General features: G+C 32.8%; 1 protein-coding gene across 1 annotated transcript in view; it reads left to right on the top strand.

Annotated features, from left to right (window-relative positions):
• The window catches only part of LOC107439577 (nose resistant to fluoxetine protein 6), a 92,864-nt gene that overhangs the window by 52,016 nt on the left and 12,866 nt on the right, over positions 1–27,982 (top strand). Inside the window, exons 9-13 of the mRNA XM_087159102.1 lie at positions 99–179; positions 2,871–3,039; positions 5,160–5,239; positions 13,143–13,265; positions 17,958–18,075. Coding sequence (XP_087015228.1) covers positions 99–179; positions 2,871–3,039; positions 5,160–5,239; positions 13,143–13,265; positions 17,958–18,075 — 571 coding nt within the window. The remainder of the gene's footprint in view (positions 1–98; positions 180–2,870; positions 3,040–5,159; positions 5,240–13,142; positions 13,266–17,957; positions 18,076–27,982) is intronic.

Genomic DNA, 27,982 nt, shown 5'->3' with positions numbered 1-27,982 from the left:
AAATTTGTTTTTAACCAAATTTTCAATATTTAATGAAAATAATAAATGTACTATATAGTACCTTTGAAATATTGTACTTTCTTTTTTTTCTCATCAAGCTCAGTTCTTCTCTCGTACATTTGCGTCCGAATAAAAGGAAGGATCAGTATGCCATCACTATTCCTGAAGAGGTATCTCAGGTAATTTACTTCAGTTTCTTTTAATTTTTAGTTTTTCTCTCTCAATGGTACATTCTTTAAAATGTTTAAACTGGTTTAAGAAATGTTATTCGATACAAGTCAAAATGATTATATTAACTTATGGCCACTAGAAAAAGTTTGGAAAGTGAGAAAAAACTGGAAGTAAAACTATTGCATTTCCAGCATATTTTCGAGAGGGGTAAAATGCCCGTGATTACTATGATTTATTTAAGTTATAACATATGTGGATTAAAATGTTATGCAGAGTGTCTGCCGTTTTAAACAAAAATCTGCTTTTGTCGATCTGCTTACTGGTAAGTCTGGCATACTGGTACAATATTCAAATTATAGCAACTTAACTTTCCACCCGGTCTCATCAAATAACTTTCCTGTTATCTTTCAAATAGAACCTTTCAAGTGTCAATTCAAAACTGCAAATCATCAAAAAGAAATATCACAGCTAGAGAACCTCAGGGCAGCATTCTTGGACCGATTCTATATATTTTATGCATTTATGATTTTCCAATTAATAGAACAGATTACAATAGTGTTACAGCTTTTTATGCAGACAACACAGGAATCATCATCAAATCAAGAAATCCAAATACAGCATTAATAAAATTACAGGAACAAATACACGAAATGGAAGACTGGTGTGTTAAATGGAAAATATGAGATAAATCTCAAATCTTAATTATACAAAAAAAGAATAATAAAAATATTACCATAATGTAAACCAAAAATTTTCAATATCCAAATACCCTTTGTCAAAAAAGCAAACTACCTCGGCCTCTTAATAAATAGCAAACTCACCTGGAACGACCATATCAAAAATACAATAGATAAAGCAAATGCAGCAACAATAGTTATACAACCACTCATCTACAACCAGAATACGTCATTAAAACTAAGAAAACTGCTCTATACATCGATGATCAGACCAATTCTTACGTATGCCCAGTGTTGCCAGGTGCTGATAACCGTTCACCCCCAGATAGCGTTCTAAAATCCCCTAAAAATTTTTAAAACCCCCCAAAATTTTTAACTTATTGTATAAGTATTAAAAAATAGTACAAAAGTTAAATAATGTTTAGAACAATTTTTTTAATATTTTTTATCAACAAATTAATCTTTTTTACATTTCAATCGTTACATTATCTTTAATTTCTACTAAAATATTTAAGATATTTCTTTTCAATACTTTTTGATTTGCACATTTTTTCATAAATATTTTATTATCAACGATATAGTCTTTTTTAATATTTTAATTCTAACATTATGCTTAAACTTTTGATAAAATATCCAACATATTTTCGTCAATGTTTTCTGATTTGTATATGTTTCCGCTGTTAAACGTTTTTAACATAGAAGAAGTAGATACAAAATCCTTTACCCTTAAACTGCTTTTCGTGTTCCCAATCTTTCTTGTACTTTCGTAAGTATTTCTTTTTTTCTTTATCCTTTGGCATCATTTTTAAACTATGCACATTAAAAATTTTAAATAATTTGAATTCAAATTCTCCAAACGTACTGGTTGATCGAGCTAAGTAATAACCTACATTCAACAAAGGGGTAAAGTCTAAAATTATATCTTAATCTTTTTGTTTTGGTTTAACATATTGATTTTCGTATTACCATCTCACACATTCAGTTATAGAATTTGATGTTAGAAGGTAACCAAAATGAAACTAGTAAAATTCACAAATAACCCTAAAACAAACCCCTAAAAACCAATTCCCCTAAAATGCCCACTGAAGATAAGAAATCCCGCTAAATTTAGGGGGAAAACCCCAAATCTGGCAACACTGCGTATGCCTCACCTGCCCGGACAACCATACCGGAATACCTCATGCAAAAGCTTAACCAATGCGAAAACAAAATACTAAGAAAAGTCACCTGTGCCAGCCAGATGGTTCATCAGAAATGCAAATGTTCACGAAGACCTCAAAATCCCGATCCTGACCCACAATATATTCGCAAATTAAATGCAGATTTCTTCGACAAAGCCAAAAAATGTAATGCAGCTAACTTTAACCAGATGTTTAACTCACTCACTTTACATCCGACGCCTCATATCACCATCATCAAAATGAATAAAAGCTTTAAAATTTTTTTATCACAGATCAACCTATAACATCAGCTTCTACAACTACAATATTGAAAGTTCTTCTAAGCGTTACCGCTAGTTGACCATCAACAAGCATTCAAAACTCAAGGCACACATAGTTTAGAGCAAGCTGTTGCGTTTCATTTTCATTTTTATCATTTTTTCAAGCAAAGTGCTTGAATCCACCTGACAGCAACCACATTGCCTCCTATCCTCAACGAAACCAAACAAAATGACAAATACTACGCGAAAAATGGGATAGGGGCCGTTTCGCAGCCCAGGCTTCCAGATCCAAAAGCAAGACAATTCTTTTATATTTCAGAAAATTATGTTGGAAATAACGAGTGTACTATTTTACAATAAATGACTGACAATTCACAAAGCGTTAATCATCTTTTGTTGAAGTATTAGGTTGTCAAAAGCGATGTCAAAAGCAAAGAAGCTCAAATTCCTACGATATTTTAAAAGCCAAACGTAAAAAGAACGCAATATCATAAATACAATTTTCAATGTTTGAGGATTTTTAAAAAAAATCTGATAATTTTGTGTAAAATAAATTTTTTGTTCCATATTCCACATTTTAGGCTGACTCCAACAATGATGTTAGTTGTAGCTTTCTTTGCGATTATTGGACGTTTTGGATCTGGACCTCTGTGGAAAGAAATTGTTGCTGATTCATTGAGCAAGAACTGCTTAGAAAGAGGATGGATGAATATGTTTTACCTTAACAACATTTTTTATTCGCCAAAAACAGTAAGTTTTAAAGATTCTAGGTATACTTTCAGGTCAAATTGTACAGCATTATACCTCTAAATTCGTGTCCCTACTAAATACGCGCCTGTATGAAAACCGATTTCAGAAATGCTTTGTCTGCCAGAAACAGTGGTCGGTAAAACTGCATTATTTTTGCAGTTAAGTATAACTGCAACAACTTTATTACAAATTTAGTTAACCACAGCTACAACTACTTTTTATTAAATGTAGGGACTTAAAAACTACTTTTGAAATATATTTATTAATTCACTACTTTTAGAAGACGAACTTTATTTACACCAATGTTTGAAACAATTTTGAATAAACACTTATCTAATTTAAACATGAGAAATTATTATGAAATAGTCATTCAGGTTTACAGGAGCCAGTTTGTTATTTTAGACTATTTTTTTACGAATTTGTTCTTTTAACCTTTATTTTTTACTTGCGTTTTTTGCTATTTACTTGCTATTTTGTAAGTGCCTAATGCTCGTTTTACCGAAAGAAATAAAGTACACCAAAAATAAGAAAGAAAATATGTTCCCTTCCTTTGAACAAGAGTATACATGCTTATTTGAAGGGGTGACCAAAGTGCTAAATTAGCTAATATTGGTAATTAAGTGTTAATATTAGTAATACATAATTCTTCTTAACGCTCGGCCACAGGGGTATTCTGATTACGGTCATTGACGAGCATGCAAAGATTTGTACCAATGCGATTCGAAAAATTAGTTGTGATTAAACCTTGTTTCTTAACTAACGAAAAAACTACGAAAAAAGTAGCAACTACAGTAGTTTTGCTACTTGTAGCGTGCTATTTTTGACCACTGGACATGGTAAATAACTTTGTGGATAAAATCAGATCAATCCACAAATGGAAAGAAGAGAGAAACTAAATATATTGCGAACAGAGTTGAAAAAAATTGCCTAGAATTGTTGCTTGAGTTCGCGTTTAAATGCTAGAGTGGGTTATGAAAATTTGATGAGTAGACTCGTATTATATGAGCAGACTCAATAGGTAAAATTTCCGAATATGCAGTATCCGCAAAAATTGTGCTTGTTTTCCTTATGTAGTATTATAGTCTTTAAAATATCCTTTGAAATGCAAAATTAAATTCTTCGCAGACCGGGCGCGCTCCAGCTGAAATCTGTACCTTATCTCTTGGGGATGAGACCTATTAAAACCTCTAGGAGTTCCTCTAGTTTACTATTGTGAAAAATGTTTGATGCTTATGCAAGAATTAGTTGGACTGATCGTTAAGACACGATTTCCAGCAGATCACCGAAGTCAAGCATCACTGGCTGGCTACGGTCAGTGTGCGGGTGGGTGATCCACTTGGATCTGTCTGCGTAGGTGGGCGGTATTGGTCCTCGTTAAACTGTGCTACCGTAAAGTGCTCGACTTCGCGCGCAGGTCGTCGGGCTACCGAAGCGAGGGTGCCTCCGTAGAGGATCAAAATTGTGATGTCTTCGGATCATCCTCCGGGATGTTTCCCAGACCGTCGCCAATAGCCCGTTGTGCAGCTCTAGTGCGACGTAAATTAACAACAATAACAGCAAGTATTAGTTTAAGTAATTACATGAATTGTACCATGCAAGTTAATAAGCTATCCAGTGAACGCGTAATAAGATATCTCGATGATGTTACTTGTGCTTGAGTAAGTGCATATTACGAGGTATGTGTTCGTCATTTGTGCTTTCTTTTATCTTTGTATTCGTTCAAATCATCTTTGTCCTTGATCCTTAAACCATCTTTGTATTCGTTCATTAAAAGAACCAATCATTAAAATAGAATATAACACTATTAAACCTCTAATGTAGATATTTTAAATTAATGTTGTAACAAACCAATTCCCTGTGGTGCCACCTATGTCCCCACCACCGAGACTCAGTTCAAGTTCGGATATGAAACCCTAAACATGACTTTTCCCCTTTCCCCGAGTTTTCTTAAATTCTAATTCTTTTTACTTTTGTTCAAATGTAATTTATGTTTGTATCTGTGGTTATTAATTAAAATTCTTTATTAAGTGTACTTTTAGTCACTTTTGTTCTAATTTACAATTAATTTGAGCTAGCCGATATTCCTTCACACTACAATGTCATTTAATTATTTCTTTTAGTGCTTAGGATGGACTTGGTACTTATCTACTGACACCCAAGTATTTTTACTGAGTTTATATGTCTGTGCCATTATGAGAAGGTAGGTTGTAATGCTTAGTAAAATTTAAAAAAAAAAATTCAGTTATATTATTATTTTACTCTTTTACTTAACTTTAGAGAAATAGTCTATCTACTATTGTCACTAATTCTTGACAGTTAAGATGCATATTTACCAGATAGAAATTTCTCTCCTAAATTTAATGGTTGCATTTTTTAAAAAAAGGTAGTTTAAGATGGTTACTTTCCCCTCCCCCCCCCATAAAAATGATAGTAAAATATTATTACCACCAGTTTAATATCCTTACCAGACATGCAGAATTATCAAAAGGTAGTTTGAATACTGTTTCCTCCAATTGCCATGGAAGAATTATTCCCCTGGGAAATGGAAGAAAAAATTATGCATTTTTATTATATTCTTCGTTTAAAGAAATTCATGAAAAAGAAGCTTGATCATAACAATTGAAACTTAGTTTTGAAACTTCATGGCTATATGTTCTTGTCCTTGTTATATTTTTAAATAGTTGTATTTGCTTTAACTCCTTTCCTCTCGCTTTCGTCAAAATCAAGGGGTGGGCTTTTGTCTCCCATATCTCGTGCCCGTGATATTTCCGGCCTGAATCGTTCAAAAGTATTGAATCAAAAACGTTTAAAAATATCTCCATCTCTTGTGCCCGGAATTTTTTTATTTCTTATTTGAATATTCCATATTATAAATGGAGTTTTCCATTTAACATATGGAAAACATCAAAAAACAAAAATAAATGCATATATTAAACATGTACCTTTTTTTGATATATTTTCTTAATAAAAATAAATATGCCTCCTTATGACCGTTTTCTTAAAAACAGTAAAATTGTTCAGGGGTTAATAATATTTGATATAATCGACTACCACTGGAAAATACCTATAGTGCGAATTCTGAAAGCTGTCTGTAAATGTATAGCAGGACTGAAAGCCTATATATACCAAGACAAAAAAGAGCAAAAACTGGTACGAAAGACATTCACCCATGATATAGAGTGCGAGAAAAAGTGACCACCATGAATAAACTTTCGATTTAACGATCAGATTTTCACGTACTAGGATACATAGCTTTAAATATGTAAATTAATTAGAGTTGGTCGATGTTAACTATCGAAATCAGACACAGAACTGTACTGACACAGAACATAACTTTTTTCAGAAAGAGTTGGATTTTTGACTCTCATCACATGGAAAATAGGCTGGAAAATAGGGTCGCAATAGTTTAGACAGGAAAGTAGTTGATCTCTTAATGTTAATCTAATTCTGTACTTTTTTCACAAACGTTTTAAACGAACCGAAAAAAACATTGCGCACATTATAAAATTTGATTACCTAATGGTATTTTTAAAAAAAAAATAATTATTATTTTTTATTTTAATAATAGTCAAAAAAATTTTGAATTTGAAAGTATAGAAATTTTATATGATATTAGCGTATGTGATTTTAATATATTTTGAGCGAAATCGGCTAAAAAGTTTCTAAGTCATTAAATTTTTAAAAAAACTCAAAATTTAATTTCTCAAAAACTATCCGACCGATTCCGTTCACATTTTTTCACTTTAAATTATGTACCTAAATGGTAAGTAACATAAGTATAGTTCGTTCACCAGGAGTTGGCTCTTGGCTCCGCCTTCATCACGTGGCATCCGAACTATTCCACTATTTTTGGGAGAAGGATGTGAACAATCCCGAACAAGGTTGCCATTTGGCGATCGTATGACAAAAATATTTATTTCGCGTTCTTTATGTGCATTTCTTTAGCATTAAATATTTCATAAGTTTGATGATATTTCACTCTTTTGAGTGAATAGTTTGCCCTTTTTGAGACATTTTGCTGCAATATATTTAATTATCTAGAGTAATTAAGGGTATAATAGAAGATGATAAAAAGCGAAGTAAGTGACTGAAAAAGAATTTACTGTTTGCGTTTGGCGCGCATAAAGGGTTGTCTCAATTTCAAACGTGGAAACGTTTCTCCTCTCACTCCCGCCCTGAAATGAACTCTTCGACCGTGGAGGTACAGCCGCCAAGTGCCAACTCCTGGTGAACGGCCTATAGTAATTGAAGTAATACTGCATTTTCTTACTTTACTTACTTAATTTAAAAACAACTGGGCACCTGGGCCACACAGCAGCCCCTATCCCATTCATCATGAAATTACAACAATGAGTTAAAAACATTTTGAATATAAGCAGTCGTTGTGGTAGCTTTACAATAATATTACCATGATTAGAGAAAATACAAACTTGAACAGAGATATTTACAGTAATTGCCATACTGCATTTTCTTAGTTTAAGTGCTCATGCCTTAACAGTTCACAAATCACGGTATGAGCATATTAAAATCTCACCAGAGGACTGGCAAATTATTTTCTTTTTACCATTTTCACTTTAACTGGCTGTCATAGAGTCTAGAGCCCCTGAATTAGACAGGCCGACTTATCATTTATTGTTGGAGCAAAGAGCTAACATAGGCACAGCGAATAAATATTTTCAAGTGGTAGTTAATTAATTGTAATTCTTGGTTTAATAAGTTCGATTTAGTAGATTTTAATCCACCACTATTTCTAAACAATGCGTAGGCTTATTTAATTCACCACTTTATAGTTCTTATTACATGCTTTACATTTTAAAAAGCAAGCAAATATTGTCAACTATTTTCAAAATTTACTTTGTAGTTATTTACCGTTTTTTAAATTATTTTGGCGTGTCCGGCGCAGTTGGCACCTCCGTAATAACATAACGTTAACTTGCGAACTGGTTTGCTCCAATATTGCTTGATAGGTCAGCTCTGATAGTATAGGAGCCTTAATAGAGTCAAATGCATACCTGACAACTTCTATGATCGTTGAAAAAGATTTTACAAGGTGGTAGAAAAACGACAAATAAGTGTGGAAGAATTATCTAAAGAAACTATTAAGACATGTATAAGCGTAAGTAGCCAACAAATGGATCTTATCTACATAAACTAAACTAAACTCAGTGGCGCGACAGCCCATAGAGGGCCAAGGCCTACTGTGCTCATCTCAGTTTTCTTGACCTTGGGCTCTGGGGTGCAGGAGCAGATATTCCGGTTAGGTGGTCAGCCAAACGCAGAAACCCAGTGTTTAGTTCCCAAGCAGGCTTGGTACTCATTTATCGACCCAACCATTTATAACCTTACCCGGCCCGAGGATCGAACCTAGGACCTGTGACACGGGAGCGCATATCTACATAATTTTCTCAAATTATTGATTCGTCGAGGTAGTTAATTTTTTTTTTTCAACTTCAAGATTTAATTCACCAAAACACTAATTTTGCTACCAATAAGAAAATTATTTCTCAACGGACGTCCAAGTTGGCAGCTTTGCAAATGCATGCCTGCCAACTTCTACTCTTTCCTAGAACGGATTTTCCTAAGTGGTAGTAAAACAATTACCAAAAAATAATCTTTCTCAACAATATATTTATATTTTTACCAGGTTGAAATTTCTTTCGTATTGGATGCTGGATATTGGGGTTATCTCGGCGTTTGGCGCGAAGCGCCACTAACCGATTCATCGATTCTGTTTTGTTGTATTCTGGGAGGTCCTATATATCTTTGAAGTTGTAGTATTTCTTTCGTATTGACTATTATGCTTTTATATATTCGTTGTAATTATTTATATGTAGTGGTGGTCAAAATCATTTCCAATTATAATTCAACAAGTTTACGGGATTAAAATTTAACAATAAAAATAGCAGCTTCGCCACCACTTTAAATATGAAAATAAAATCTCCCGCAACAGCGGACGAGTTGGCAGCAATGCCAATGATACAGAGTCAAATAAAATAATTTTTATTTAAAAAAAGAAAAATCTTCTAGAAAAAATATTCCATTTGTATCTTTACTGCGGTGAACGTAAACTTTCTGTGCCTGCTTTTTTGTAATTTTCCGCTATGAAAAGTAGAATTGTTTGTGAAATTTCAGAGCAAATAAATATGTTACAAGAGTGCCACGGGTGACTAAAAACATAAAAAGTGGTAGAAACACAAATAATTTTTTTTATTATCTCTTTAATTTTTCGATCGAAACTATTACTATAACTTATATTTCAAATTATTCATATTTAAACCAACAGCATTCACTTTCATGTAAGTTGAACAAAATTCGCTAGAAAATGTTGTTAATTTTAATATCTTTTAATAAAAGTTAGAAATTTATTACTCACCACTTTTTGCATTCTTAGTCACTCGTGGTATCATAATAAGACAGAGATGCCAACTTGCTCCGGACAGCAAATAAATATTTTCGAGTGGTAGTTTATTAATGTGTGATCCTTGGTCAATAAATTCAATTTATTAGGTTTTTATCTACCACTATTTTTAAATAATTCGAAGGCTTATATAATTCGACACTTTGTTACAGTTAAGTCATGTCACACCGTATAAAAAGTAAGCAAAATTCGTAAATTATTTTTAAATTTTAAGTTGCGGTTGCATACCGTTTTTTAAATTATTATGGCGCGTCCGGAGCAGTTGGCATCTCTGATAAGAATCAATATTGATGTAAACGAAAATTTATTTCTCTGACACAAAAAAAGTGTCGGAGAAATGTTTTATTACCAGTTTTTTATCTTTATAAATTACATGATAATCATTTCATTAAACTCCAGGAGCAATCATGATTTGAACTGCATATGCAGGTATCTCGAGCCGTTACTGCCTCGTACTCCTCCAAATTTCCTCTCCTCATTACTTCCAATGTCATTAGTCCCAGTCGCCCTAGGGCATATCACAGATAAGAGGTCTAGTGCCCGCTTGCGCGGGCAGGTACCTTGCCAAATTACATGATCTAGCTAGTAACCAGGAGCATATTTTAACTTAATGTTAACGCAGCACCTCCCTTCCCATCCACCACATATTATCCAATTTAGATCCATACATGGATAGGTACTCTGAAAAAAATTTATTAGTTAGTTAGTTAGTTAGTAGGAGCAGATCTAGACATAGAAGAAATTAACTGCTTCATTGCCAAACGCAACAGCAAATTCTATAGTGACGCTTGAAACTGTACGGCCTCGAATTTCAATCATTTGCTAGACATCAGCTTAATAGACGACAACATTAAATATAGCCCAGTAACTGCATTCCTCATGTCTGATTGTATCATATCAAAATATTACAAATGATAGTACCGCTGTTTTTAAACTCTTATATACTATTGACCCTGGGGATCTCCCCCGTTAATTTTGTACCAGTATAAGCTTATTCCTTCATGACTTTTGAGCATAGAACAAACCAGTATAAAATGAATCGGTTGGTGGAGCTACCCTACATATCCAGCATGCAGGAGCAGAGAGGGCCGGAAGGCCTCAGACACCCAGTTCCACTACAACGATCGAACCAGGAGCAGGGATGCCAACTGTTCCACTTCAAAAATTTTTATTAATTGGTAGCATGTTAGTTTAGTAGTAAATCTTGTAAAGGTTACGCATATTCTTTAACAGGGTCAACACGAGATCATTTTCATAAAAGTTGCATTTTATATGATAGTACTCTGAATTTTCGATATGTAGTGGCGGAAAGAAAACTAAATATAACTTAAATTTCGTTACCACTAGATAATATTTTTTTGCAAAACAGAGCAAGTTGGCATCTCTGTAGAGGTATAAGGGTAAGAAACCATACACTCGCGGTTAGTTTTAGAAATCATACATCAATAAACGCTATTGGTTCATATTTTTATTTATGGATATCTCAAACTCATTTAGTAAATAGACTAAAAATGATACACAGCTCTTTATTCAAGGTAATGAAGTACAGGGGTTGGACAAAATTATAAAAACACTTCTGTACAATCTTCCCTAGGCACGAAATGTTTACGCAGATCTTGTCTGGAAACTTTATCAGAGTTCCTAGCCCGTTGGGCTATCTACTCTTTCATCGAAAAAGGATTTAACATTAGGGAAGTGAGGGGGTAAGATAAATACGCAAGCGAAGGATAAATGCGAAGGAAGATAAATACACAAGCGTACATATGATGAATAATAAATTGTCTAAGTCAATGGATATAATACAAGAGAAAAGGCGTAAAAATAAACGCAATCTGGGTTAAATACGAAAAATACACGATAAAAAAAAACATTGAAGATAATAGAAACACGTTGAGAATAATAAAATGTTTTCAATTAAAGAAGTTATGTACATCGAATATGTGCTGATGCTCGAAAACGAAGGGATGCTGAAGAACAAGGGTTTACTCTTGAATCTTTGAATCACTCCCTCGCCTCCCCCTCCCCGAAGGTGCAGAGTGATGCAGTTCTTGAGTAATTAAGTGTGGTTAACTTTAGTTAAAATATTTAAATAATACTACGTCACTAATAAAAAATACGGTGGCGGGGCTAAATTTCGCGTTATCATTTATAAGTTGGAAGTCGAAAATATTGTTAAAGTTGCACGTAGTACATTTTGTAGCATATTTAATAAAGGATGCGTTTAGTCGTTGAAGACAATTTTCTAATTGATCAATTTTTAAGTCTTGGTGAATAGTTTTGTCGCTAGCGTGCCAAGGCGCACCTGTTATATATCTAAGGATTTTATTCTGGAAGGTGTTGAGTTTTTCAGTCTGAGTTTTTGTAAGAGTCCCCCATACTGGGGAGGCTTACGTTAATATGGGTCTGATGCTGTCTGATCTGATGCCGAAATCTGTATTGCTCATTGGGCAAGAAGCATAAAAAGGGGAGGATCCTATTGAGTAGGATTTCCCCCCAATATTTTTGAAAGTGTATTGAGTAAACTTATAGGTCTATAATTTTCAGGTTGTGAATGATTTTTCCCTGGTTTGGGAAATAAGATAACTGCAGCATTTTCCCAGGAGTTAGGAAAATAATTATTAACAATGCATGCATTGAGAATATTAGTAACTTGTTTAATTTGTTTCGTGGGAGATTTTTAAACATGGTATTTGTGATACAGTCTTGCCCTGAGGCTTTCTTGTTTTTCAGATTTTTAATAATTTTCTTGATTTCATCTTCGTCAGTTATGTTTGTAATATTGAGAAAGTTATTATTTTTTTATGCAATTTTGATAATTATTATTAATTTCTTTTTCTGATGTAATATCTCTTGGTTGGGCATTGGGTGTGAATTGTTCTTCTATAACGTTTGCAAAAATTTGTGCTTTATCTCTGTCTGAGTACGGTTTTCCATTATTTGAATTAAGAGGCATTATTTGTTGTTGTTGTTGACTTATTCCTCTTGGTCAGCCGCAGGCTAGACCAAGTCAATGAGCTCGAAAGTCTTCAGGAAATCAAATACAAGTAAGGGACCAGAGTAGAGGTCTTTGTGGTTTTTTGTGGTTTGTGGTTTTTTGGGATTTCAGTGATTTTACCATCTTCCATGCAGAATTATCGTGGATTTCTAGGCTTCTTACTTTATCTTCCCAGATGTCTTGCCTGTATTCTAAAAATTGTTTTTGGATAATTTTTTGTCTTCTGTTAATTTCCGTTTTTATTAGAGGATCTGGATTTTTTTGGTAATTTTTTCTCATTTTATTTTTAATTCTGATATTTTCTTTTACTTATTGACTTTTATTTTTCGTTATTTATAAAATAATTTTTGTAAATGCTACAAACTTATATTATACGTTTTATTAAACCACCAAATTTATTCAAACGCACTTCAAGAAAGCTGAAGTTATTAACGAATGGAAACCTAAATTAAAAGTGGTTAAAAAGTTCACCATGGGCTTTAAAAATTGGTGGAAAGTATACTTACCACGGCATTCGAAAGGGTTAAGCTAAGTAATCCAGTTATTTAGTGATTACATAGAGATTGTCTACATAGAGTCAGTATAGAAGTGTTTCCATACTTTTGTCCAACCCCTGAAGTTTTTACTCCTATGTTATGTTAAAGTTAAAAAAAAAAGAATATGATTATTTTTTTTTATCAATTATTGTAGAAGGCTGGAAAGAGGATTCTTATTAGCTGGATTGGTAGTAGTTATGGGTGTTTTGCTATCAGCATGTTCTCATCTGTATTACAAGCTTCCTCCTACTTACCTACTTTCGTATTTGCATTTCGAGTAAGTCATTTAGTGTTAAATTTCTGAAAGATTTAACTTTATAGGTTTCTCATCTATATTACAAACTTCCTCCAACTTACCTTCTTTCCTATTTGCATTTCGAGTCAGTCTAGTTAGTGTTAAATTTCAGAAATATTTAGTTTTTTTTATAACAGACCTTGTCACAAAAATTATTAAATTTTATTACTATATGATAAAATTAAAGGAAATTAATATTTTTTGCAACGCTTAGATAGCTTATCTGCAAGATTCTGAGTGTGTTTACATAGGAAAACAAGAAAATTGCTTAAAAATATCCGTTTTATGCGATAAAAATAATAATTTAATGTATTACTATTCCAGAAAAAAACAAAATGGTCACAAATTAACCATTTCATAGAGCTGTCCAGTTTAATATGTTATTGACTTAAACGTGCCCACTTTTTGATCAAGTCCAAGGCAAAGAACCAATCAAATGTGTATTTAAATTCAATACGAAGTATTTAAATTCAATTTGTAATTAAATTCAATACGAATTTGTATTTAAATTCGATACGTTCTTCCTGCAGTTATCTATCACGCTTGAATTTCATATTACAGAGTTTGGTAACAGAGTTAAGGGTATAAATTTTTAAATCATCGTAAGTAATATTTTATATAATTTTGTCTTCAATATTCCTGTCATTTCTTTTATTATTTTTGTGCATTTTGTTTCAAACTTTTCGTGTTGTTTTTACTTGGTAAAATTATGTTAGCTGAAAAAGTTGGTGTTTTGGTGCTCTTTACAGTTGCGTATTTTGGTTTGGAAAATATCGATACAACATTAGAATCGATAAAATATCGATACAACCTTTTTGCTGATAAAACTGAATGCGAGTAGAGAAAAAGATTGCTCGTTTTTGTAGTTAATTTACCTTAGTTTCAAGTAATTAATTTATAATTGTTTGATCATTTATTTTTTTTCCAATAAATTTTACTTATTAATTTATAATTTATTGTTTTTTCTTTTAAACTATCTTTCATTATTTCATATTTATATACAGAGATGTCAACTGCTCCGGATTCTGCAAAATATTTTAAAAAGAACTGTTAACTAAATTAAAAGAACCGTTAACCCCTTGGGGACGGTTGATTCAGAAAAGCATTCGTACAAAATCAGAATCAAGTTGTAATTAAATAAAAAACGGTAACTTAAAAGTAGTCGTTGCTAATTTGACAGACTTACTTTGCTTTTACTTTAATTATTGTTAGTTTAATCATATATATAAACAATGTTAATTCAAAGTATAACTAAATAGTTTTATTTTGAACAAAGTAATGGTGAATTAAATAAATCAAACAATTATAACTCCGCCCACAAATAAACTGCTAAAGAATTACTTTGATTACCAGTTTTATCTTTTTACCCTGATTGATACAGTTTTATGGTGGCACATATTTGTGACAGTCGGCCCGAAAGGGTTAACTAAAAAATGCCGAGTTCAGGTAAATGTTGAAAACTTTTACTCGAATCAACACGAAATTACTGTAACAAAACAACCTTTGAATTACCTGAAGTGGTGGTGTGTAAACTCTTCAAAAATGAAATTTACAACTCACTAAACCAATAATCTTATATTTAAGCATAAACCTTCATACCACTAAAAACTATTGATCCAGAATCGGAAGAAAGTTGGCATCTCACTCCCTGTGTATATAGATACAGTCAATTCGCTATAACTCGAAGAACGATAACTCGAATATTACTATAACTCGATTTTTTTATGAGGTCCCGACCCGTTTATCTTCAATTTCATGTTAATTATTCTCGATTACTCGAATTTTACTCCCTTTAACTCGATTTTTTTTTGGATCTTTTAAAGCAAGAAAAAAAAACTTACGAGCTGATATCTTGCCCCTTCTTTTGCAACACACACACACAATGTCATTCGCACTCTTCATGGAGAAGCTAAAGCTGTCCCTCTTGAAGTTTGTGAACAGTGGTTAAATTAAACGTTACCAAATTTACTTCAAGGATACAGTTAGAATGATGTTTTCAATATTGATGAAATCAGTTTATTTTTTAAATGTCTTCCAAATAAGACTATGATGTTTAAGGATGAAAACTGCTCAGGGGGTAAAATGAGCAAGGAACGTTTGACTGTCCTAGTTGGAGGAAATGCGTCTGGGACAGAAAAATTGCCCTTACTTGTTATCGGAAAATACCGAAATCACCGATGTTTCAAGAATGTTAAAACGTATCCCTTGGATTACAAGTCTAACAAAAAGTTTTGGATGACATCAGTTTTATTTGAAGACTATGTAAGAAAATTGGATCGGAAATTCTTTGCTAAAAAAAGAAAAGTGATACTCTTTATGGATAAATGCACAGCGCATAGTGATCCACCTAATTTGAAAGCAGTAACTTTGCAGTTTCTCCCGTCAAACACAACAGCAAAGTTGCAGCCGATGGACCACGGTATCAAAAAGTGCTTCAAACAGTCTTATCGTAAATGACTTGTCAGAAAAATGATCGTAAATATTGTAAGCATTTAGAAAGTTTGTAATTAATAAGCATTAATTAAATAATCCGACAATATTTTGAAAGTCCAAAACCGAAACTAACGGTAAATCGGACTTCCGATATGTCGAAGTTTTTCCTCAGTACTATCAGATTCGAGTTATCGCGAATTCACTGTATATACAGGGACAGCCGGAAAAGCAAAATAAGGAAAAGATATATAATCTCGCCGTCAGCTCACATGATTATATTCGTAAAAAAGTGATTTCTATTATTGTATTAATATAGCTAAACCCAAATATATCAGTACAACAATGTGAGGTTATTTATTCTTAAATTTTAGAATATTTTTTAAAAATATTTCATTTATTAAGATTTTTCTCTTTAAAAGTATTCGTATTTTTTTCCTTGTCTTTCTGTATTTTAAAATTAGTCACTTTCTCTAGCTAAATTTTTTCAGTTTACTATCGGAAATGAATGAAAGAATCTTTTTTCATATAACTATGACTATTTTGCAATCTAAATCGATATGGTAATTACTACTGAATAATTAAAGAGACTATAAATAAATAAAAATGAATTTAGTTTCTACAACTTCTTGCATTTTTAGTTTCCAGTCACAACCCTGTACATATGATCGGTTCAGTGCTATACATGACGGAACTTTCGGCAATGACAGAAAAAAAGGAATGTAAGAAATGTAAGTTTAATTTTAAGCAAACTACGTAGAATGAAAGAGATGTAGGAGAAAATATATGCAATCTACAAAGAATGAAAGAGATTTAGCAGAAATTATAAGTAAACTACAAAGAATGAAAGAAATGTAGCAGAAATTGTAAACAAACTACAAAGAATGAGAAAGATGTAGGTGAAGATATAACCAAACAACAGGGAATGAAAGAAATGTTGGAGAAATTATAAGCAAACTACAAAAGAATGAAAGAGACGCAGATGAAATTATAAGCAAACTACAAAGAATGTAAGAGATGTAGGAGAAATTTTTTAAGCAATCTACAAAAAGAAAAAAAGGCGAGGTTTAAACATAAACAAGTGGAAGAACAAGATCAAATGATATAACCGATTGCAGCAGGGAGATAAGAATTAAATGTGGTATAGGATGAGATGGAGAATAGCGTGTGTTGAGTGTGTATAAAGCACAACAACGTGAATCGAGCACAAATATGTTCAGAAACGGGCATAGTTTTGGTTTTATAAACAAGAACTTTCTTCAGTGTCTAAACACAAAATGCGTTATTGTTAAAATACTTACACTTACATTGTACACTTAGGATGGTTTATGTTCATAGAACCAAAACTATGGTATGTTCATTTCGGTAACCTTATTTGTGCTTTATTCACGTCGTTTCGCTTTAACTAAACACAGCACAAAATATACCTTACTTCGATTTGGATATAGTGTGAGATCAAAATGTTACAAGAGTCCATAATTTAGAGTTCAATCCTAATCACACTTTTTCTCTTTACCTTCCAATTTTTTTTATTATCTTCTTTATCTGTCAATGCTCTTATTTTTCTCCTTGCTGTAACTTAATTGTAATTATTCCTGTGTTTCTATATTACAACACTGAAGAATGAAAATACTGGTACGTTGCATTGGATTAACGTTGCAAGCCGACCGGACTGTGTAGGGGGCAGGGAACTGTCCTTGCATCAGAAAGGTTCTGGGTTCGATTCCCGGGCAAGGCATGGATGTTCTTTCCTTCTCTGTACTATCTGTGCTCACTGTGGGAGCGATGTTGGCTAACCTAATATGGCGCCCCTGAAAGAGAGGTCAACAAAATCGCCCTGTAAATGCCAGAATTGACGGATGTTAACACAGGTGGGCATTGGAGAAAAAAAAATTACGTTGCACTAGAACTACACAGTGGGCTGTTGGCAACGGTCTGGGAAACATCCCTGAGGATGATTTAGAGACATATACATACTTCACCACCCTGTTTTACAGGGAGGAAGCATTCTCGCACCATCCATCCGCAGATTGCAATTTTGACCTGTACTAGAGCACGATCAATCTCCGATCTAGTACGTTCAGAGGTTCTGATTTGTTAGGGGAACGTGGTAAACTTTGTGACCCCGACAGATTTAGAGTGCTCCTATCACCATTTGTCTTCATCAACCGGATCTCTGAATATGTAACATGTTTTACGGTCGAAGCATTTTTTTCCAATTTTTAAATACAGTTTTTTTTACAGTGATTGGTTTTTTTATGCTGTCAATGGATACACACAAGCTCATTTTCACATTCCTGTTAGTGCTGTTGGATTAATTGTTGGTTACATCTTGGCGACAAAAAGAGGCCATATACCAAAAGTATTTTCTTGTTTATTTTACAATTTTTTTCAATGAATCAAAAACATTTTGCTTTCATTCTCGACTGTTTTCTCGTTTTAGTAGAGAAAATTTGTAAATGAATATAAGAGAAAAAAAATCATATCAACAATTTTTAGACCAATCTCTTAAGTTCTCTTGAATCACTATTTAAACTTTAAAGAACACTAAGTATGAAATTTTTCAAGGTATTTTTTCTTTTTAAATAAATTATAATTTAATTCTCGCTAAGTATATTAGTTATCGCAAAATGTAAAGTATTTCGCCTCTATAGCTATTGCAAAATTAACCCTTTTTAACGCCGTGGTAAGTATACTTACCACCATGTTTTACCACTTTTAATTTAGGTTTCCATTTTTCAATAACTTCAACTTTTTTGAAGTGAGTTTGAATAAAATTGGTAACCATTTGTCACTTTCAAAAAACGTCTTAAAGTTATAAAATACATAATTGATTTTGAAGTTTGTAGCATTTAAGGAATTTATTTTATAAATAAAGAAAAATAAAAGTCAGTAAGTTCCTAATAAGTCATGCTAAATATATTTACCACCAAAAAAATGGCATTTTTATAAACTAAATTATTTTTTTTTTATATATCAGTTACTGTTCTTACAACAATTTCAATTCCAAAAATACTGTAATTTACCTTTACTAGAAATAAAGGGCCCATTAAAGGGTTAAAATATACTCAATACATTCAATAATACTTATTTCACTTCTTAGTTAAAGGTAAGGGTAAAATTACTTTACCTGTATTTTTTTTATGACGCTTCTTCAGGTTTCTATTTCTCGAGGAGAAGACGGACCGCTTTTCTTTCGCTTCAAAAGATCGCTACTCTTGAAAAAAAGATATCATTATTAAAAATAAACAAGGTCTACCATTGAAGAAATTAACTCCAGTCCATTTTTTTAAAAACATTTAATATTTAAACAAAAATGTAACAGACAAGATTAAACGAAACATTAATATTTTGAAAATGAACAGAACATTTCAACCTCTTCACTCGGAGAAGATCATTCAACTTCTGCCTTTTTACGAAGCTGCGGTTACGTCACAGTTAGGGTTAAATTTTAAAGTTAGATAGTTCCTCGGAGTTTCACGACAGCTATGCTTAAATTTGTTTCACAGTTCTTCAAACTTTCATGCATGTAGAGTATAATGGAACAAAACTAATAAACAGAGACGTATGATTGCAGTGCGTTAACATTTAATGTTTAAAAAACCACGAATTGAATTTATTGGTGTTTCTTCCTTTAAATACTCGTTTGAACAGTACAACCTTTTACTTACTTTATTTAAAAACAACTGGGCACCTGGGCCACACAGCAGCCCCTATCCCATTCATCATGAAATTACAACAATGAGTTAAAAACATTTTGAATATAAGCAGTCATTGTGGTAGCTCTACAATAATATTACCATGATTAGAGAAAATACAAACTTAAACAGAGATATTTACAGTAATTGCCATGAAAATATGTACAGAAAATATAACCTTGATTAGAAAAAATTACAACTTGAACAGAGATATTTACATTAATTACCATAAATATGTACAGAAAATTGAATATGAGCATTAATAAATGAAGATAATATATATACAAAAGTCGTGATTCAAGGACGTGAAGAATTTACATAAATTTTGACAAGCCTTAGTGGCGCCATCTAGTATGATCAACTTTAATTTGAAAGGGCAGTATGCAGTATTTATTTTAATAATCTGTATGGAAAATTAGAGTTCTGAATAATAATAAGAGTTCAAATAAAAGTTCAAATCAAGTAAAATAAAGATGTTACTGTGCAAGAGTGGCTTCCCCCATAATCCTCTGAAGCAGTTGAAGCACTTCTTGATTTTTTAAAAGTTCTTGCAATTCTTTAATTATTGTAACCAGCCTTTGAGCAAGTCCTATTGTTGTTGGTGGTATGGCATGTGTTCCCCTCCTGCGGGGACGGGCTCTGCACCCCGTGTAGTTGGCTGCATGAGAGTCTCCGCAGTTGCTGCACTTAGGTGGTGTATTTTTATCTTTTTGGCACTCGTATGATCGGTGTTTGGCGGCGCACTTAACGCATCTTGATGGTGAATTACATTATCTTTGACTGTGGCCAAATTCTTGGCAGTTGTAACACTGGATTGAATTTTGCCCGCCTCGGAACCTTTCAATACTGACCGGGATACTTAGTATATTGGTGAGAGAGAAAAGTTGTCGATTAACATCTGTTTCTGTGAGAATTGTGAGAAAAAGTCGGAGGAGCCTGTAGGTCCCGGCCACTTTTCTCTTAAACTGAATTATCTTTTGCGTTATGATGTCTGACTTCGCCTGTTCCTGGGAGATATTATCAGTATAGAATCCAACTGGAAGACCACGAATAAGAACTTTTATATGCTTAATTGGTTGAACTTTTGCTGGAGTTGTGGGTGGATCTACAGTTGAACTGGAATCCTCCTTGGGTGGAGCTAAGTCAGTATCAGATATAGATTCAGATGGTTGTAAGGAGGTGGCGGTATCTAGCGGTGAAAAATGTTTACTATTTGTGGTCATGATTAGATTTGCTTCAGCTTTTTTGGCATTATTTTTCTTTTTTTTCTTCTTTTTCATCTTTTTCAAAGGGGGTTCTGCAATATTTTTGGTTGAGCTTTCTGAATCTATGGTTCCAAAAGTTGGCCGCCTTCATAAGTTTCCATATCAAGGACATCAATTGGTGTTGTCGGTATTTCAGGCTTACTTGGCTCAGACATGGGAGGAATTATTTTGCCTGCTGCCTCAATCATTTCATTCGCTATTCTTTCGTCTTCTTTCATTTTCGTTTGACCTTCTTTCACTTTCCGTTTAATTTCTTCCATTTTCCTATTCAAGTCTGGAAACTTTGCCCAGATTGTCTGTTTGGCTTCGGCATCGTTGGTGGCAGTATCGGTGCATTCCTCATATTTCTTTGAATCACGTCCTGATCTTTCAGTGAGCAGCTTTCCGCCACGTCCGTGATGGTGATAGGTAGCTATATTGCGTGATTTGATTTATTAACTTGACAGTGATGAAACATAAATTGATGACTACTAGTGGCAGAATACTTTAAAACTTAACTTGCTACACACACAAACTCTTAAAACATATCAACTTTAGAAGAAACTAACATAATTGCAAGAGTATGAAATACGTACGACTCACTCGAAAGACACGAGTAAAAATCCCAGTCAGTCAAAATGGTCATGACCGAACAGTACAATCAATTTTTATGATTGTATTATGATGAAAAGTCAACGTATTTTAAAGTTGTATGAAAGAAACAGTTAAATTTACCTTTTTTCAGAATTTATAAGTCGATATACAAAGGAAAAAGTTTTGATTTAAACTAATAAATAAACAATTTTTCCTTTTAACACTTTTATTGCATTACAGAAAAGAGGGGTAAAATTTAAGATTATTAGAGAGGGCTATGATTTCCCCTAACTTTAATGTTAACACTAGTTGAGCTTCACTGAGCATGTGCAAAAATTTCTTTTCGAATCATCTTGTCTTCTAATGCGCAAAAAAGTTACTGTGTAAAGTAACCAACGGCAAATGCTATGCAAAAGCTCTCTATTTTCATCTCACTTAACACGTTCAAGCCGGGTCGACCCACCGGTGGGACACGCTAGATTGTCTCATCTTGGCAGCACACCGGAGTAAAAACTGGTAACAAAAAATTTCATTTTTTAGTTTTTTTCCAGGAATAATAAAAATCCATGCTACCAATTGTTTTTAACGGATGCAATTTTTATATTGAATTGCTTCTTCACTGTGATAAATTTTCAGCTACAGAGGACGCCGAGACTACACCCAGTCCCACAGGTGCCAGCAATTCAATCATGTGCAGGCATCCTGTCGGCACACACCAAAATGCCTTAAATGTGAACAGGAACGTCTAACTTATCTATGCACGAAAACACGAGAAACAGCAGCGTCCTGCGCCAACTGCGGCGGACCACATCCAGCCAACTAGAAACAGTGTTCCAAACATCCGATCAACCAAACATCCCGACGTAAGAATAATCCACCTATATTTTCTCCAAGCAACAACCAGTTTACCACATATGCAGACAAGCTAAAAACAAGCAATTAAACAGTCAACACAGACGTAATCAGAGAAGCAAGATCAATATTAGCAGAACTAAAGTCCTTTGTAGACCTTGTGCAGAACGACGGGGGAATGAAACTATTCAAGGCATTTCTAACACATTCATCAAAAATCATCGACAGACATCAAGAAGAAGAAGAAGACATAGAACAAGATGAGTATTAAAACAACAACCAAACCATCCCTCAACCTCATAATATGGAATGCCAACGGAATCATTAATAAACAGCACGAATTCAAAAACTTCATCATCGACTTCAACCCAGACATCATTATAATAACTGAAACACACCTAATGCCAACATTCAACCTTACAATAGCTAACTACAGAGTGCATAGATGCGACAGAAACTATAGAGGAGGAGGAGTAGCGTTACTAGCAAAAAATAGTCTAATAACCACCACCTTTAACCAAACCTCAGATAGAGGATATGAGCAAATATCTATACTATTGTGTTGTTATAGTATTAGTTATCTAGCCATTTTAGAAATTGTCATTACTTGAAATTTGTACTAGGGTGATCGCATATATATTTTAAATAAAGAAGGAAAGAGTTCAAAGGTTACCTGACCCTTCGTACAAGAAGGATCTCCAGGTTCTTCTGGTCATCGGAGCTGAAATTCAAGATGATATGAAATAGGAAACTGACGCAGCTTTTTGAAACAAATTAAACTTCTTTATTTCTTCGATTTCATGGTTCCATGAATATTGTTGACTCCACTGAAACTTCTTTCATCAATCCGAGAAAACTCGTCAAACCTTGGCGATCGCTACCACGTGTCTAATCTGGTAATGCAGTCGTCATTTGGGTTAAATCACATTCCCAAAATAAACATTTGATGGACTTCTAAACCAAGTCTACATTAATCTCTTTCTCTTATTCTGAATCACTCATTTTCTTTCCGTCTAAAGGTAAGCTCATAAGAGCTAAAAAAGGTTTTTAAGAGATCTCGTTCACATACAATCTCATCATTATTCTCCCAACTGACGCCAAGGAGGGACGCTGGCCAGAGCAAAGCACAACTCGGTTAAAGTTAGATGGGAAAACATCGATATAAAAAATCAATACTAAATTCGATGGGCTATCGCAGCTAAGCGCAATTAAAAGGTAGAATCATACTGCAGATGTGATGTAGCAACATCACACTATCCCCCTTAGGAAGAGAAAAAAAACATACCTGACTGATTAAAATTTAAAATGAGCGACAAAAACTCTTAAACCAATGCAAAGAAGGACAGCCGGAGGAGTCAGCAACATCCCTTGAACCTGCCAAAACAAAAATACAAAAGACAGTATTGTTGACAAAACAGAACATAGTAACAAAATATCAAACACAAATGAATGTGTAGTTCTTGGATATACACACAAACCCGATTATCATATCACATGCAAATTATCACATTAAAAGATAAAATCACAAAAATTAATTTTCAAAAATTAATTGTCAAATCCATATTTACGAATATCTGTTACTCAACCTACCTAAAATAAGCATGTACATCTCAGCTTTTGTGTGTGTGTGTGGTGTTACATAAAACTGTAGAAAGCTGCATAAAACTACTTGTTCATTTCATTCATTCAACCAAAAGCAAAACACTATCCTAATATGCTTATTCTACTTTTTATTTTAAGTTTAAGTAACAGAATGCTGTACATCAAATAACATATTTACATATATACAAAAGGAAAAAGAAAATGTGCATGCATATCAACACATCATGCTTATCACATTTTGTAACATATATCATGTTAGAAAAAATTTAGTTGTAATAGTAACATATTGTACACTTGAAATTTTGGGTGGTGGACTGTTTACCTACTCGAACCAAACATTTATATATTAAATTTTTAAACAGTTTGTAAGTATACATAAATACAACTTAAAAGATATTATCACAAGTTCAACATACCAAACTGAATTGAGGTGAAAAAAAAACTCAAAAATATGATACTATACATTTAGAAAAAGGTATAAATATTTAAAACTTAAATTGAACAATAATTTAAAGGAAAGTACAATTACTTAAAATTTACATTACATAATAATTTAAAGATTAGGTCTAGTGAACATTAACTTAACCATAAAATAAACACTACAAAAGCTTTTCAACTGGAGAAACCGATCGTATTTTCTCCAACAAAAAACTACTCAATCAGAAGAAAGTATGCCAGCATATTTTCCCTAGAATGAGGCAGTAAAAATTTGGCAGGTAAAGCTGAGTCAAGAGAACCAATTACTTTTGTCTAGATCTTAAAGAGTAATGATAAGGAGCAGTGCTTATAGCAGGTTTTTGATCTGATACAACTAAATGAGGAAGTCTTGGTAAACAAGTCCTCAAACGGCTAATATTAACTTTAAAAGTATCTTGCAATGGGGAATCAAATCTTTTAATTGAGACATTGATGTCATTATGAATTTCAGTTATAATAAATGGGCCTAAAAATTTTGACTTATAAGTACTTCCAGAATGTAAGTACACAATATCTTTAACATTAAATATCCTATGCTTTGCTTTCTTAAGTTGAATCTCATTTTGCTTTTGTTGTTGTTTTTCTAAATTATCATAAGTTTCTTTATATACAATATTCAAATCATCTAAAAGATTTTTGACATATTGGGTCTTATCTAATTGCTGTGGTTGAATTTTAGGGTCAAAGGTATCAAAAATTAAGCTTAATTCTCGTCCAAAATGCAAAAGATTAGGAGTAAAATTGCTGGATGGATGCACAATACCATTATACAAATTTTGATGAATTAATATCGAATTTTTAAATGATACACCTGCTTCGTTTAAGGTAATTAAAGATGTTTTAATAGACTGATTAATTCTTTCAGTCGCCCCATTACATTTTGGATTTTTGGGAGTAGTATGGGCTAAATGAATACCAAGTGCTTTATTTACACAATGTAAAACTTCACAGTTGAACTGTGCTCCTAAATCTGATAACACCATAGCAGGTCTACCATTGTTGGCAATATAATCAATTAAATGTTGAGAGACACTCTCAGCTGTTAAACTGTTCAATGGGTATAATTTTACAAATTTAGAGAAGTGGTCCAAAATAGTGAATACATATCCACAGTTTTTAATGGGGCCAACTATATCAATTGATATGAATTCATTGGGTACCCTAGGAATAGGTAAAGATTTAAAAGGCGGTTGGGGTATACTATAATTTTTGGTACGTAAACATACATCACATGAAAGAACAAAATTTTTAGTGTCTCTATAGATATTTTTCCAGAAATATTTATTAGTTATAAGTTCATATGTCTTTTTCAGACCAAGATGAGTAATGTGAGAAATTTTTAGTACCTTGGCTTGTAAACATTGAGGCACTACTATACATTGAGATAAATTTTTATCATTACGAACATGCATCAATAACTTAGTTTCTGAATCAATAATAAAATCTTTAGTTTTTTTAGCATTAGTTAATGAAGGTGAGTTAATCATATCAACAATTTCTAAAATATTTGGATCCTTTTGTTGTTCACTATAAAAGGTGGTTAAAGAAATTTCATTATCAGGGTCAGAATTTTGAATAGAATTTACAATTTGATCATCAACATTAGTATCAACAAAAGGTAAAATTAACTCATTTTCTGAGAGTGGATCAAGAGCAGGGGTGTAATGGTCAGGGTCTTGACTTCTACTAAAGTAATCGGCTAATTGATTCTTTGGACCGGCTATATATTTTACTTCATATGTGAATTCTGACAGCTGTAGAAGCCAAAGAGTTATAATGTCAGCAGGGGATGTTACCTTTTTATAGTGAATCAATGGTTTGGAATCAGTGAGGATAGTAAACTTTTTATATGCCAAATAGTGTTTAAATGCCATTACAGATCTATAAATAGCATATAGCTCAAGTTTTATGGGGGGATAATTACGTTCTGATTGGGATAAACCTTTACTAAAGTAAGATATGGGTTTAAGTTGACCATCAAATTCTTGCATTAAAACACCTGAAATAGCAGTACCACTGGCATCAGTATTAAGGATGAACTGCTTATCCCATTGAGGAAGATGTACAAATGGTTAAGAGAAAAATATATTTTGCAATTGATTAAATGCATCTTGATGCTCATCTCTCCACTGAAATTTTGCGTTTTTAAGGGTTAATTGAATTAGCCCACTAGTGAGTTGAGCATAATTGGGAATCAGGTGGCGGTAAAAACCACAAACTCCAAGAAACTTTTTGACATGTTGAGAAGTTTTACGGGGCTTAAATTGAGTTATTTTTGCTATATTAGTATTGATAGGTTTTATGACATTTTGACTTAAATTAAAACCCAAATAATTGACCTCTGTTTTGACAAAGTTACATTTTTGAGGAGAAAAGGTCATATTATACTTAATAAAAATTTTTAAAACAGCAGTAATTTTATCTAACATCTCATCAAATGAGTTAGCACCTATTATTACATCATCCTGATAAGAATATATTCCCTCAATACCTATGTTTTTCAATTCATCTATAATTAAGTCCATTAAAGCTTGAAAAATACTAGCCGCTGTTTTCAGACCAAACACCAGGCGTTTGTAGGCAAACGTACCAAATGGTGTTGTGAATGTTAATATGTCTTGTAGGTTTTCAGGTAGTGAAATTTGATGATAGGCTAGAGGCATGTCAAGAACACTATACATCTGATATTGGGAAATGTCATTAATTAAAATAGGTATTCGAGGTAAAGGATAAGTTGATGCCTCAACGATTGAATTAAGTAAGCGAAGGTCCATGGCAAGTCTAAATTTTATTGGGGCATCTGGATTTTTAGGGTCTGGGCGTTTCTTCACTAAAATTAGAGGGCAACTCCAATCACTTATATTTCTCTTAATTATACCAGCTTCTTGTAATTCTAACAATTCCTGTTTAACTTGGCCCTGTATGGCATAAGGAATTTGAAACGGCTGAGTTTTTATTGGATTATTAGATCTGAAAGAAATTTTAGGGATGACATGGTCAGTATGACCCAATGTTTTAACCGATTTAGAAAAAGCAGTAGAGTGGGAGATTAAAACAGTAAGTAATTTTTGTTTGTTATTAGGATTCAAATGAGAGAGATCAAAATCATTTTCAATAAGTTGTTCTTTTCTTAATGTTAAAATATCAGATGGAGCAGTAATTAAATTTACATAATCAGTTAAAATTTCCTTAGTAAGCTCTTGAACATTTTGCTCAGAATGTTCCTCTAATTCAGGGTTAAACTGAATTTTTCCTATACAAGTATTTTTGTTTATATGCAAAGTTACATCAGAATTATTTTTAATTACTGCGGTAAAATTAGCACTATCAAAAGTGTGCAATGAAGCAAAAATTTCAATTTCAGGTTTCTTAATTAGGGGTTCAAACAGAAACATATCACCTTGTTTACAATTATCATTCTTAATAATAAGATTAATTTGAGTAGACTCATTGGGTTCCAATATTACTTTCTGTCTAAGAAAACAATTACTTTCAAAATGCATAATATTATTACAATTAACAACATCTTTAGAAATTAAAGGTACATTAAAATTTTGAAATTCAGCAACATTATCTGACGGACAAATTTTTACATTATTTTTACTCAAAAAATCATAACCAATTATTGCTTGAAAAGCATCGTGTTGAAAGTGTGATATATAAAATGGAGATTTGAAATTATTTTTCTCAACTTTAAATGAGATTTCTGAACAAAATAAAAAATTTAAATTGGAATTAATAGTCTTAATCTGCACATTAGAAGACAGAAGTCTTGTTTTAGTGTTACTCTTTATGATATCAT

The sequence above is a fragment of the Parasteatoda tepidariorum genome, chromosome 3, assembly GCF_982258835.1.
Source record: "Parasteatoda tepidariorum strain Cologne lab strain chromosome 3, Ptep-v5.0, whole genome shotgun sequence".
NCBI lineage: Eukaryota > Metazoa > Arthropoda > Arachnida > Araneae > Theridiidae > Parasteatoda > Parasteatoda tepidariorum.
The sequence above is the reverse complement of the archived record's forward strand: the minus strand, read 5'-3'. Positions and strand labels throughout refer to the sequence as shown.